This window comes from Crocodylus porosus, unplaced genomic scaffold, assembly GCF_001723895.1.
Source record: "Crocodylus porosus isolate Cpor-Errol unplaced genomic scaffold, CroPor_comp1, whole genome shotgun sequence".
In the NCBI taxonomy this organism is placed as follows: Eukaryota; Metazoa; Chordata; order Crocodylia; family Crocodylidae; genus Crocodylus; species Crocodylus porosus.
Genome location: NW_017728934.1, coordinates 992,936 through 1,006,656, shown reverse-complemented (window position 1 = coordinate 1,006,656; position 13,721 = coordinate 992,936). Strand labels below are relative to the sequence as shown.

Sequence of the window (13,721 nt, the reverse complement as noted above, 5' to 3'; positions counted from 1 at the left end):
TATGGAGGTTTATGGCCTTTTCCAAAAGTTTGTTATTAATTATGATAAACAGAAGATATACCAGTGGGACTGGAGGCCAATTCAGTTAAACTTCCTAAATGAGGAGAGAACTTAAGGACCTGTGCTTAAAGTTAAGTATGTGCTTAAGCTCTTTTCAAAACTGGGGCTTTTGGACCATAGAGCAAGTAAAATAAATACCAGTAATACCCCTGGGTTAAACTGGTTCCTAAAACTGAGCTATAATACATAGAGATGTGGTTAATATAGAACAGAATTAGGTAATATTTGTATTAGATACTGCATATACATTGAATATATTATATACTTGCTATTTATCCTATAGATATTACATAGCTACACACACGTTATACATTTTGTCCAAGGCTTTTTAATCCATTATTCACAAAATTATACAAAAAACAGGAGTATATCTGTTCCAGATGTTCCCTCCCCCCTCACCACCACACACCATCAGCATATTTGTGTCCTTCACAGAGGCAGTGCTGAGTTTGAAGATACCACAGGCATCAGCGTTGGTTCAGAAAGTGCCCTCACAGGTAATAATGCTCAGTCTGGACCTTCACAGCTGTTGACTCTGAACATTTCCCTGTCCTGTTGAGACAGAAGTAAAATACCAGTGAGGATCCCATCCATATCTGAGTGTGTACTACATCATGGATAAGCACATGCCCTGGTGTATTCTGAAGCAGGTATCAGAATTGCTGCAAACCCTACTGGCCCAAGCTAATTTATAAGTCCTGGGGGTTACAAGGAAATCTGTCCTAGAGCAGGGGTGAGCAAAATGCAGTCCACAGGCCGTATGTGGCCCACCAAGCCATTCTATCCAGCCCACGGAACCCCTAAAAAATGTAGAAAATTAATATTTTTCTGCCCCTGACTGCCTGTCATGCAGGCCTTGGCGGCTTACCAAAACTCAGTAGCTGGCCTTCTGCCCAAAATAACTGCCTGCCCCTGTCCCAGAGTCAAGATTATCCCATCACTACATCCAGGAGGGTTTCTGCTTTCTGCAGCAGTTCAGAAACAGGGTACTACATTAGATGACCTAACCCAGCATGACAGATCAAGGCCATCATTTTCCCTCATCACACTACTACGAAAACCAAGCTCTGCCCTGAGAAGATCTACAGGGGCCAGATATAGAGAGAACCCACCACACACCTGCTGCTGAAATGTTTCATAGCTGTTTCTGTAACCTCACTGCTCCAAATGGCTTCCCCTGGCTTCTCAGGAGGACATGATGATTCACTAGCCCTGCCTCTACTCTTTACTCCTTAAAACTCTTCAGATGCTAGCTGATGGCAACCACTAAAAAACAGAAATCACACCCCATACATCTGCTCCCAGAATCCTATGCCCCACACAGTGCAACACACTGCTTCTGCTTTCCACCTCCTGCCAGCAGCCAGGAGCAGGTTTTACTCTATTAAACCCACAGCAGCCCAGGGATGGGCTTAGTCTTTTTGCTGCTTTAAACTTCCAACCTCCCATCTCAGCCCAGTTTGCCAGGGCCAAGAAGTGCAAATGTCCCACATTCAGGCTATTTTTGCTATATAATTGACATTAAATTCAGCATAGTAGTGCATAAAAATAGACTAGTATTCCTCTAAATAGTTTGCAGCTTTTCTTGTAGCACCCACTAAGTTCTATATTTACAAGCTGCCAGAAAACCAGAGTTGCAGTGTGTGTTGCAGGGCCTCACATGCTTATATATAGTTATAAATGCAGTTAGCTGGGACATAACAGTGCCCGCGTAATCTCTTCATATTGCTGCTGTTTACAGAGCAGAAGACACAAGAGTCATACACACGCAAACCAGATACCCCCTTGCCAATGCATTTTGCTGTGAAAATAAAACCCAAAAGCTCATGACTCAGTGTGTCAATAATCAGAAGGATAATATCCATATGAATCAAGTGGTTTATGAGAAATTAATGTGTGTGTATCTCCTTCACAGTCATCTTTAATGGCTAGTTTGTCCAGCTGTGATGCCTTTTATAGGCCTAATAATACACAACCATGAATGCTTAATACATAAAGACTGTTTAGAAAATAAAAAGCTTGGTCAAGAATGAATTTTTTATGGAGAAAAAACCCATATGGGTAAAAAATATTCAGGTTTTAACATAAAAACCAAAAAGCTTTGTGGTGCTGAAAACTGACAGCTTTTCTATTTTCTGATAAAGCCTCAACATTTTGGCTCAAAAGGCTTGAAGAAAAAGAACCCAAATATTTTTATGCAGAAAAAAAATTAAGAGCTCTAGATATCGGCCACTGATTGGACTGAATGATACCAGTATGTCAGAGCTTTGATGGGATGGGGGTACGAAATAAGAGGAGAGGGAAAGAAATGATAGCCTTAGGCTTCAGAAACTACAAGAAGAGTCAGGAAATCATAATTCAGATCCAATCTCTAGGAAAAGTCTATATTTTACTGTGTGCCTGCACAGAATTGTAAAAAGGAAGGGCTGGAAAGGACCTCTGATGGCCATCTAGTCCAGCCCCAGCCTGAGGCAGGGTCATCCCTATCCACACCATCCCTTACAAATCCTTGTCTAACCTATTTCTGAAACTATACAAATCAATCCGGTCAAACAACTACTAGGCATAGCACACTAACCTGCCAAAGGTAAAGCAAAGGGACAATGATGGTCAGCATTCTGCTGCTGCAAGGGCTGTCAAACCCCTATCACTTCATACAATAGGTCCCTGATCTCAGCTGGAGCAATAGGTGTGACAGTAGCATACACCATGGTGTAACTAGATGCTCAGCCAGCATCAACTGGTGTCTATGGAAGCTCCTCCAGTTTACATGACCTGAGGTATCTATCTAGATGTGCTGTCACCACAGACTTGTTTCTCCTCCCTTACCTTGAGATTCCTGTTGTAGGAAAACTCTGCAAAAGAGTCCTGGAGGTACTGGTTTCCAAAGCCCATGATCCTGTTCACTGTATGGTTACAGATGCCTGCTACCTTGGCAGTCAGGTGCACAGCAAATGCAAACTGCACTTCTTCGGGATGCCTATCAGGCACACTGGCTGTCACTTCATTGTTGACGTAGACATCAGCTAAGTGCTTGAAGGAGCTATAGGAGATGTTTGTGAAGAATGTACTGAGTCCGACATCTTCTCTTATCTGTGTAAAAAGTGAGACAGTAAGACACATATTCAACCACTCTGTACATAACCATCAACCTCAGCAATGCACTCACCCAGGAAAACTCTCTATCTATCTCTGTCCATTTCCAAGACAAAATCTCCCTTATCTCTCTGGCTGGAATTCACCTCTGTCAACCCAAGGCAAATGAACCACTTACAAGCTGTTAAGTCCAGACTACTGCACAAAAATAAATTCTGCTAGATTTCCTTTGGACTTAACAAACATTTTGACTCTCCCATGTCAACCGAGATCTTATCTGAAACCCGCTGAAATCAACAGTCATCTTTGTGCTGCTTCACTGGCTTGTGGATTTGCCTTCCACACAAGAAAAAGCTTTGAGAACCTTGAAACATACTGATGTAACATGACTTAAAAACCTAAGACTTTCAGTGACCTGAGCCTTCATTGGCATGTGCAGTAGGTCACTCAGATGTGGGAAAAAGATTGATGGGGCACAGGTTCAGAGAGCAGGAATGGAGTGAGAGCAGAGACCTTAATGCGAGTCTCAGTTTTTGTGGCACCTGTGCACTATGTCAACTGGTGTAGTCACCTTCAGAATTTGGTTAAAACCATCTATATGCTACCAGCCAACCACTGGAAGAAAGCCACATCCTCACCTTCTTATCCCAGTCATCTCCAGCACTCTCAAGGAAGGAAACAATTCTTCTTATGGCTTCCTCTGCAAAAAGATAAATGGAATTACTTCCAGAATTTCTAGCCTTTTCTTCAAATCCCAGTCTGTCTGCCTTAGCAATTTGAAGCTTCAAGTTCCATATGAATCAGAAAAAAGGTGTCTCTCTGATGTCCCACAGCCAAGTGGCTAGGGTGCTTACTTGAGAAGCTGGAGGCCTTGCCTTCTAGCCCTCCCAGGAAGGCTGAACCAGGACATTTCTCACTTCCCAGCATAGCTCTTAAATCATCGCACCACAGGCTCAGTGCCACACGCTTGGTGCTCAGATTAGGACAGGTAACTTTATCACTGCTGTCCCGTGACATGGGAAACTAGTGCTAAAACAGTGAGGCTTTGTGTCCTTCTCTGCTTGTAATATCTTTGAGAGATTCCCCACAAAGTACCAGGTCTGTCAGCTCAGAAGCAGTAGCATGTTCACAGATACCTACAGGTGTTGTAAGCGCTACCTCGGACAAAGAGCCACACAGTGGGCACATCTAGACGAGACACTGACTCGTGCTACAGTGCAGCAGCCAAAAAATACTGCACTGTAGCACACCACAGCACGGACAGTGCCAATATGCTTCTGTGTAGTATTATCAGGCTATTGTGCAGTAGAATCACCTAAAAGACATTTGCCAGTGTTATTTAGTACTTGCTAATGTAAGTACTAAATAAAAGCGCAGTAATGACTGCACAGTAGCGTCTTGTGTAGACGCACCCAATGAGTACCTCTACCAACCAATACAAAGATTGGCTATCCCACGCACCCATGCCAGCAGAATAGCAGGAATCTGGTGCTACGCTAGCTGGCACCATGTCCAAAAGGGACCTAGGGGTCATAACTGACCATAAAATGAATATGAGCCACCAGTGTGGACAAGTCTCACAAGGCCCCTTCCAGCCCTAAACTTCTGTGAATCTATGAATCAGTAACAGCAGCAGTGAGGATGTCTTTAGCACTCTCTTTAGCATGCACTAGCAATTGCAATATGAACCTCCCAAGAGCATGTAACATTAATAAATGCCCAAACCAACTGGCATTCTGTGCCCTGTGGTGATGATTTGGCCATGTACTGAGGTTGAACCTTTCTGCAACCTCTGCCAGCACAGCTCTAGCAATAGAAGCTCCTGCTTTTAGATCTACAGGTCCCAGAGTCATTTCCTAATGTTGACAGTCTACCCATGTTATACCTATGGCATGAACAAATGATCCCATATCCCAGTATAATGCGCATTGGGTTTCTATATTGACATATGCTCTAGGATCTGGGACAGAGAGGGGTAGCTATCCCAGTGTAGCTTACACAGTAATAACAACTATTAAAACACCTTGCCCCAGAGGGTCAGGGAAAGAGGTGGTGTTTAGCTTGCCTTTAGGAAATTGCTACGCCAATGCAACACAGACAAGCATAATCCAAAGTGGTTTTATCCTCGATTCCAAGGGACAATTCTACAGCAGGCCAGACAAAGTTTTCCCAGTTTAGAGGTGTGCATTATCTGTCTGCTACTTTTTTTTTAAACACATTTGTGAAATTAAATTAGGGGCAAGCAATTATTTTGGGCAGAGGGCCGCTTAATGAGTTTTGGCAAGCCATCAAGGGCCAAATGACAGGCAGCCAGGGACAGACAAATATTCATTTTCTAAATTTTTTAGGGGCCCTGCAAGCTGGATAGAATGGCCTGGTGGGCCACATCCGGCCCATGGGCCACATTTTGCCCACCCCTGCATTAATTGCACTACTGTATGTCATTTGTCCATGCCTTTAATTTCATTTAAATCCTTAAAATAGGCCGTGGCAAGGACTATGTGGTACGCAGGCTGTGTGCTTTCTGCACATGGATAATCTCAACCACTGAGTTCTCCATGCGTGGATCAAGAGTGACCTGTTAATATAAGTATTGCCAAATAGGATGATACTCACCAGCTTCATTAGCGCTAACAGGTTTTGGTGGCTCGTGGTAACTGTGTCCTTTCTTCCCCTTAGATTCATTGCTCTGGATGATCAGTTCTATCTCTTCAGAAACCTGTGCACAGTACTGATCATGTTGTTCTGTGTCTGAAAAAAGGAAGATAAGGTTCGTCATCTGTGTGATCCAGTTGATTAAAAAGGAAACTTCACATGCTCCTTAATGCCAGATTTCCAGCCAGTGTTTGCACCGTGCTTATACCCACCTGAATTAGTATGAGGTAATAACAAACATTACACTGTGCTTCTCAAACTGCGGTTACTGCTAGAGAAACAGCCCTAGACAGATATATATCCATGGAGCCTTCCCAAATTGTACTGAAACTTTACCAAATCCTTCCCAAAACCATCTTGCTAGTTTTTAAGTAGAATAAGTCACAACCAGGAGAAAAGCAGTTAACTTACGTGCCTGAAACTAATAGCTAATCTATTGGAGAAGTTTTACAAGTAAAAACTCTGTAGGCTGGGGGTGTGGTTTTCAGTTATATACCAGGAAATGGCTGGTTGCAATGATACAGGTTAGAAAAGAGCCTGAAACCAGCACTGCTTATTTCCAGTTCTAGACCAGTTAAACTATTCCCACAAAAAAAAAAAAGTAACTTCATCTAGACGAGGCACAGACCCTTGAAAGTGAATGGAGGTGAAGCCAGATCTTATCCCAACTTTTACTAAAATAAGAATGTTGGTCTGGGCGTGATTCTTTGTGACACTTCTATGCTGGCACAAAGCCTTTGTGTAGATGCAGATAACCCTATGGAACGAGTCCTTTAGCAAAGACAGAATATCCATTCAGGAAACTGGTATATAGCATGTTAGGAAAAGACTACACCAATACTTCTGATGTGGCTAAGTCAGCTAGAAGCATGAAAAAGTCACCCCTCCTAGCGAACATAGCTAGGTCAGCCATACCCCGGCTATGGGATACCTTTGTCAATTTAGCTTATGTCCTTCAGCGCTGTGGGGCAGCTACACACCTAGAAAAATGCTTTCCTGCTGGTTCCCTTTTCACTAGGCTGGCATTCACCAGCTGATATAGCTAGGCTAGCATAGGATGTTGGGACAGGCTCTATAATTTAGGCACAGACCCTTGAAAGCCCTAAATTATGGCTCTAATGTGGGGGTTGCCAAAAAAAGCTACACCACTACACCGGCTTTCCCAGCAAATCCTTTCTAGTGTGGACAAGGCTTCAGGCCTCTATAACCCCATTGTAAATTCTGCTTCTAGCCACATCATTCCTCCCCAGGGAACACATGAGTACTTCATCACACAAATATTATATGTGCTCACCTGGCACGGATAGCTTCTGACTGTCCTCCAGGGAAAGAAGGTTGGACTTCTTTGCTTTAGCTCCTGCTTCCAACCCTTCCCCCTTTTCCTCCTCAGTGACATGTTTCTTAAAGGAGAAAGCTTTCCTGAAGCTGGTTCTCATTTTATTGGCCTTACGAGACTGCGTTGATGAACTCAAGTCTGTTCTGGATCTCTTAACCTCTTCAGCTTCCAAAAGCACCTGCTGCTTGTCAGCATCTTTATCCTTTTTCTTCCTACATGATTTCTCTCTGTGCTCATCTGTGTTTCTCCGGAAGAGGAAATTCAGAAAAGTCTTGATCCCCGAATACTGACTTTTCCCCTCAGGCACACTCTTTGAGCTTTTCCCCTTTGGCTTCTGCTCATCCTCTGTAGTGCTCCCACAAGCTACCTGCTTGTTCTTCTTGCTGCCAGCATCTTCTGGCTGTTGTGCCTTGGCTTTGTCTGCCTGGCTTTTCCTCCAAATGCCTCTGAAGCTTGAGTACCTGCAGAAGTCACTCGCTGACCTTTGGAGCTGGGCCGTCTTCTTTACTTGTCCTCCACTGCCTTCCTGCAGTCTTTCCTTAGCAGCACAGCAGTCCTCGCAGTTGCTCAGGGTGCGTTTGACATACAGTTCCAACACTCTCTTTGCATCCTGTCTGTCCAGAGACAGGATCTTCCTCCTGGGGTTTCTCTCTGTTTCCAGCAGAACCCTCCGGGCTTCCATGGCTTGCATACTACATAAAGGGGGCAAAAAGGATATTTTAAGCAACCCACACAAATGGATAAAGACTCTGTGGAACAGATTTTGCCCTTGTCTGAATCAGCAGGGCTCCACTAAAGTCCAGGTGACACTGATCCTCTGAGACTATTTCTGCCCTTGGAAAATGATCAACCATCTTCAGTATTATTACTCAGACAGACTCTTATCTCATCATGCATGGGGCTTGTTTTTGGGAAGCTTTGACACAAAAGCTGGGATATAGATAATTCATAGATAGAAAGGAAAAGTGACCCAAGGGACTGCAGCAGGGCACAGGGCTTAGCAAGCAGCTTTTGAGTTTTTCAGCTCTAGCCAATTTCCATCCCAAAAGCAGGTCCCAGGAGGCACATGGGAAGAATCACAAGCCAGAATGCTATTCAGGTCACAGTAGATTTACAAGCATATAATCCAAATGATGTTATTTTAAGGTCTAATCAGTCGTACACCACCAAAGTTAAAGTAAAATCAACCTACAGGGAGTCATTCAGTCCCAAGGGTGAACTAAGTGGCTTTCCAACCCCAGTGGCTCCTTGGATCTCTCTCCTGGAAAAAAGTGAGGGCCCTTGCAAACCAGACACTGTACCAACCATTTACCAGACAAGCCAAGTGCTTTCAATTCCTGCCAGCGGTGTTACTTGATCAAAAGATTTTCCCAGCTGTTCACTTAAGTGAACCATCTCTTTCCCTGCTTCCTGGCAGAGAGGTGTCAGCAGCATAACAAAACTCACAACCATCTTCACTGGTAGATTTAGCCAAAGGAGAAAGGACAGAGCGGGCCATTGTGAACGAGTTCCTCCCTTCTCCTGAGGGCTGGGGATGTGGTGAATCACACAGTCCCCATGTCTGCCCTCTCTTACTTTTTTAGTGCTCGTTTTTAGGACGGGGACAAGGATTGTTATTCAACCAGCCAATCCACTCCAGGTGCTACTGCCCCTTTTTTGTATGTTTACGAGAAGAACTGACCATGAAATACTGCAAATCAAAAAACACACAGCCTGGTGGGTTTTTTTCTCTTGCTGCCCAGGGCACATCTGTACTTTTAAAGACACTGCAGTGAAGCATGTCACACCCACTCCATGCTCCTGGGTTCTTGGTTGTAGCCGTGTTGGTCTAAGGACATAAACAGACAAGGTTCTTTGGGTGGATGTGCTCTCTTTTATTAGAGCAACTGAGTAGTTGGAAACAAGCTTTGTGCAAGCTCTGCTTTTTGCATAATCACCCTTCTTCAGGCATAGGAAGAATGCATACACCTGCTCCACATAATAGAGGTGCCTCCATGCAACTGAGTGTGTGCCATTAAGCCAGGGGAGAAACCTGCCTAATCTGCACATCACAGAGCAACCCTGTCACAAAAGGACTCTGAGGTACCCGGAGGACTAAACGTCCACACTCTACTTCCCCTGTCATAAAAAAATGTCTTTTCTACCTAGGAGAACTTTTGCAATCTTTGAGTTCTCCTCAGCCTGAAGAAGGGTGTTTGTACCCGAAAGCTTGCAAAGAAAGAATATTTTTTGCTGCTGTTTAGTTGGTCTAATGAAAGATACCACCTCTGACTCAAGAGCTTTGTTAATCTGTCATTAAGCCAGTGATTTTCAGCCAGGGTACCTTGAGATGCTTTCAAGGGTACCACCAGGTGGATTTTAGCACCATTAGTTATGCAAAAAAGATAAACCCAGAAGGTAAAAACAGTGGTTGGATTTTTAATCAAAGCCTTTTATCCTGGGATCCTACAGACAAGCCCATTGTCCCACTTTAACTACCTGTGAAGTATCCAAGATAACACCTTTTTCTCAGGATGAACACAGCTAATTTGAACAAATTGCTACTTTGGCTGCATTTTGATGCTGGCCAAAACCCAAAACAATCAGACTTGGGATAAACCAGAGGCCCATTTTTTTCCCAGAGATTTCAAATAAGAATTCCTAGGGTTTAAACCATTCTGACCTGTTATGGGCTTTCCTAGTTCTTTGCAAGAGAAGAATTGCTTTATTATTTTTTCGTAGCCAAGAAATGAGTGAAAGTGAAGAGCTGGCATTTCCCTACAGATACCTGGATCGCCCCTAGCACAAGAGTTTTTTCTGGAGTCTAACAAAGCATTCCTTCAGTCTGAATGGTTGAGAACAACTGCATTAAGCACCCATGAAACACCTGGATTATCATGACACACATGGCACAGTGTAGCATGCACAGATTGGATCCACCATGTTTCATGATAGCACCCCTGAGCCTGGTCCTTTGACAGCATAGGCATGCCCCAGCCGCATTGCTATCCAACTGCATTGCTTTAAAAGCAGTCATTCCTCATTAACACCACCAGAAGGTGAAGTTCAGCCCTGCACAGAGATCGATTGCAAAGCCCCAGTACCACTCAGATCCCACATAAACCCTTTTTTGAAGTGACAGGCAGGTCTTAACTATTACACAGGTTTTGTGCTTGCTCTCACTGCCTACGAAATCAATTCCACCCCGAGGAGGATTAATGAAGAATGCTTCCTCTGGCAGAAATGAAAGGTGTGGCCACACACAAACTCAAATCACAGCCACTGCAGCTGCCTTACAGATAACCCACTGCTGAAATAAAGACATGAGTCAGCCCTCACAGGTGCAAACCCGGAATGATTCCAACTCAAGCTGATGGTGCTAGACCAGCCTAAGCGACATCAGGGCCAGCCCACCCCAAGCCTGCAAAAATTTCTTCATATCAGCTATGCAAGCTATACCCTTCATGGGCAACTCTGAAATCATCGAGCAATCCTAGGAATGTTTATTCCAACCACATATTCAACCCCAAGGCGTATTCATTTAGCTTCTATTGATTCTGGCCTGCTGAGGACAAATAATCACTTACTGAAATATATTTCAGTTACCTTTCCACCGGTAATTCTGCTTTTCTGGGCCTAGTTCAGACGAATGTTGTAGCCACAAAGCACTAATGATTTTAGGAGTCCCAGGAATCACAGAAGATCACTTTTATACCAGACCCTGTTACAAGGTGAGGTAGGTCTATTTTTAGCAGCCAGTCACACAGCAGAGCAGTCAATAGCACCCCCAGCTGCTATCTCAGCTAGCTCCTCCTCTGTGCAGGTACATCATGGGTGGGAAAAGCCATATTTGGCCTGCAAACGCTCGTGAGTTTCAACATAAGAAAGCTTCCTGGTTTTTAACAGCAGCAGGAAAATGGAAAGTCTCGTAAACAGCAATCGAGAATAGTTGCTGGACTTTGAAACCCAGATAATCTAACAGCATGTGACCTTTGTTCGTTCAGGTTTCTTTGCCTACATATGTGCCTTGATAGGTTATTTCCATGAGGAAAAGTAATAGATGATACCTTTCAGGGTGACCATCTTTTCAAAAGGGAAAGGCAGGACACTGGCCTGACTTCCCCTGCTCCCGCCCCTCTCCACATCCCCCCCGCATGCCCTTCACCCCCTGGACAAGCTGTCCATGGCTCCATGCTGCTCCACACCCTGGCCCCATGCACCACCCTGGCTAGGCAGTGCCCCCATTCCCTGCCCCACTCCTGCCCTCACCATGGGGACCTTGACCTGTCCACAAACCCACACCCACATACCTCCTCCCTACCATAGACTTACCTGCAGGAAGCTACTCTCCAGGCCACCTGGCTGTGATCCTGACCACATGCATGTGTGCAAGCATGTGGCACCCTCTGAGTCCTGCTCCCAGCACCCCTTGCAGGCTGGAATGCTGCCAGCCTGCAACAGGGAACCTGCCCATTTCCTGTAGATCACTGCAAATGCTGTGAATCTGGGACAAATGCTGTCCTGGAGTCATGCAGCCCAAGACTGGGACTCAAGGTTTCCATTCCAGGACTTTCCCACCCAAGTAGGGTGGACATCCTAGATACAACCCACAACTTTTCTATCTAGGATGACACAGAGCCCTGTTGGCCTTTCTGAGAAGGAAGTTCCCCTCTCAGAATTCCAAGCCTGCCTTTCCAACAAGCACTGGGACTTTCAGCTGGTCTGTCTCCAAGTTTCTTCCCAGGGCCAGGTTAGCCCCCAACCAGTTCCTCTCACCTGTCTTTTGGCTTTTTCCTCATTCATGCTGCTGCAAACAAAAAAAACCCCAGGCCCTGTCTGGTTTAAACAGTCCCAGTAAGGCTTGCGCCTAGTGTACGCGCCCCTGCCTCCAATGACCAACTCCAGTGCCATACAAACACTACCCACGTCTTCTGGCAGCTGCACTCATTAGCAGTGCCACCAGAGTATGACGTGCACCCTGGGGAGGCACCAGTTGCTAAAGGGATCGTGGCAGCCAGCACAAAGTGAAGAGGTAGCACCAGTAGACATCTTGCTCCACTCAGCAGAGATGGAGTATCTCCCAGCAGAGTGGTCGTTTTTGCAAACTCATAGGAGCTTTGAGTATGCAGGACCTCAAACCTTTGCTAGCAGAACTAGAGAGAAGCAGGCCTCAGCTTTGGTTCACCCTCCTAAGCAGCTCATGGTCTGGTTCGGGTGTGGGCAAAATACAGCCTGCAAGACAACTCCAGCCCACCAAGCCATTTTATCCGGCTACTGGCACACTTAAAAAATTTCACAAATATATATTTGCCTGCTCCTGACTCCTGTCGAAGGTTAAACAGGAGCTCCTGGTGCTGATCCTCAAAGGAAGAGACAGCAAAAACCTAGAAGCAATGAGAAAGCACTTACGTTCTCAGAGAGCTAGAGGCACCAACGCTGTCATCGTGTGGACCCATCCCGAATTAGAGAGGGGAGGATGGGGGGAGGGGAGGACAAGGGTGGATAGAGAGGGGAGCAGTCGCAGCCTTCACCGCCTGAAGGCGAAGCAGCAGGGCAATATCCAGGCAAGGTTGAACCTGTGGCAGAAGGGGCAGAGTCAGGGCACAATCAGGGTGGGTTCCAGGCCAGGCGAGAAAAAACCAGTGCAAGTGGGGCAGTGTTAATCTTGGCCCTCTGCTCACCCCCAGGGAACAGCCACAGGATAAAGGAGAGTCTCCCCAGCAGTGACCAGGACATGGCTCTCACAAGTGCCTGAGTGGGGCTTTCTGTCCCCAACCGGCCTCACACCTGAGCCAGAAGCTTGGCGCCCCAAGCCCCAGAGTGAACCCATGGCAGCAGGGTCCTCAGGCCCAGAGCTGGACAATGGGGTCCACCCCAGGAGATAGCCGGTCCATACAGGGCACTGGGGCCCTAGAAGAGAGGCAGGACAGGTTATCCTGACCAGCCTAGAGGCAGGAGGCACCCGATCATCATGTGGAATGAGGGGACAGTCCTTCAGACCTGGGACCCATCAAGGTTCAGGGGGGCACTCACCTCCATGCTGCTCGCCCCCTTCTCCTCCTCCCCTCTGCCGCAGTGTCAGCACTGGGGGCGGAAGGTAGAGACATCAGTCACCTTGCACACACCCCAAACCCCCAGGCCCTGTCTCTTCCAATAGCCCATGCCACTCTCCATCCCTGCCTCCGTACCAAGGACTGGCCCTGGGCGCCCTCCCACACCCATCTCTCTTACTCCCTCTGTGCTGACTGCACCTAGGTCTGGCTCCTGGCTACGGTCTCAATATACACAACAGGGACGGCTCCCAGCACACAGCCCCCTCGCCTGCAGCGCCCCTGCCCAGCCCTGCCCCACCTACACCCAGGGCACTGGAGGGAGTTGTGGGCAAGGCATTTCCTGAAGACACACTAGTCAGTTCCCCTTCACTCACCTCTTCCCTCCCAAGGCCTTCAGAGCTGCGAAGGAACCCAGGGGTGCTGGTCCTCGACCCGTCCTTCTCCCAACCTGCGAGACCCTTCCCGGGACCAGGAACAGGGTCCTGGCTCTAGCCCTCCCTCAGCTCCCCTCACGGACCCCACGCTCACAACCTAACACTAGG

At 46.4% G+C, this 13,721-nt stretch overlaps 1 protein-coding gene across 1 annotated transcript; it reads right to left on the bottom strand.

Moving 5' to 3' along the window:
- Positions 1-382: 382 nt before the first annotated feature.
- On the bottom strand, positions 383-11,034 carry LOC109317519. The gene is made up of 6 exons (XM_019546240.1): positions 10,733-11,034; positions 7,106-7,839; positions 5,773-5,907; positions 3,795-3,856; positions 2,890-3,153; positions 383-612 (listed from the first exon to the last, which is right to left on the bottom strand). Exons 2-6 carry the CDS (start codon positions 7,836-7,838, stop codon positions 568-570), a joined length of 1,239 nt encoding a protein of 412 aa, XP_019401785.1. The 5' UTR covers position 7,839; positions 10,733-11,034; the 3' UTR covers positions 383-567.
- Positions 11,035-13,721: the final 2,687 nt, after the last annotated feature.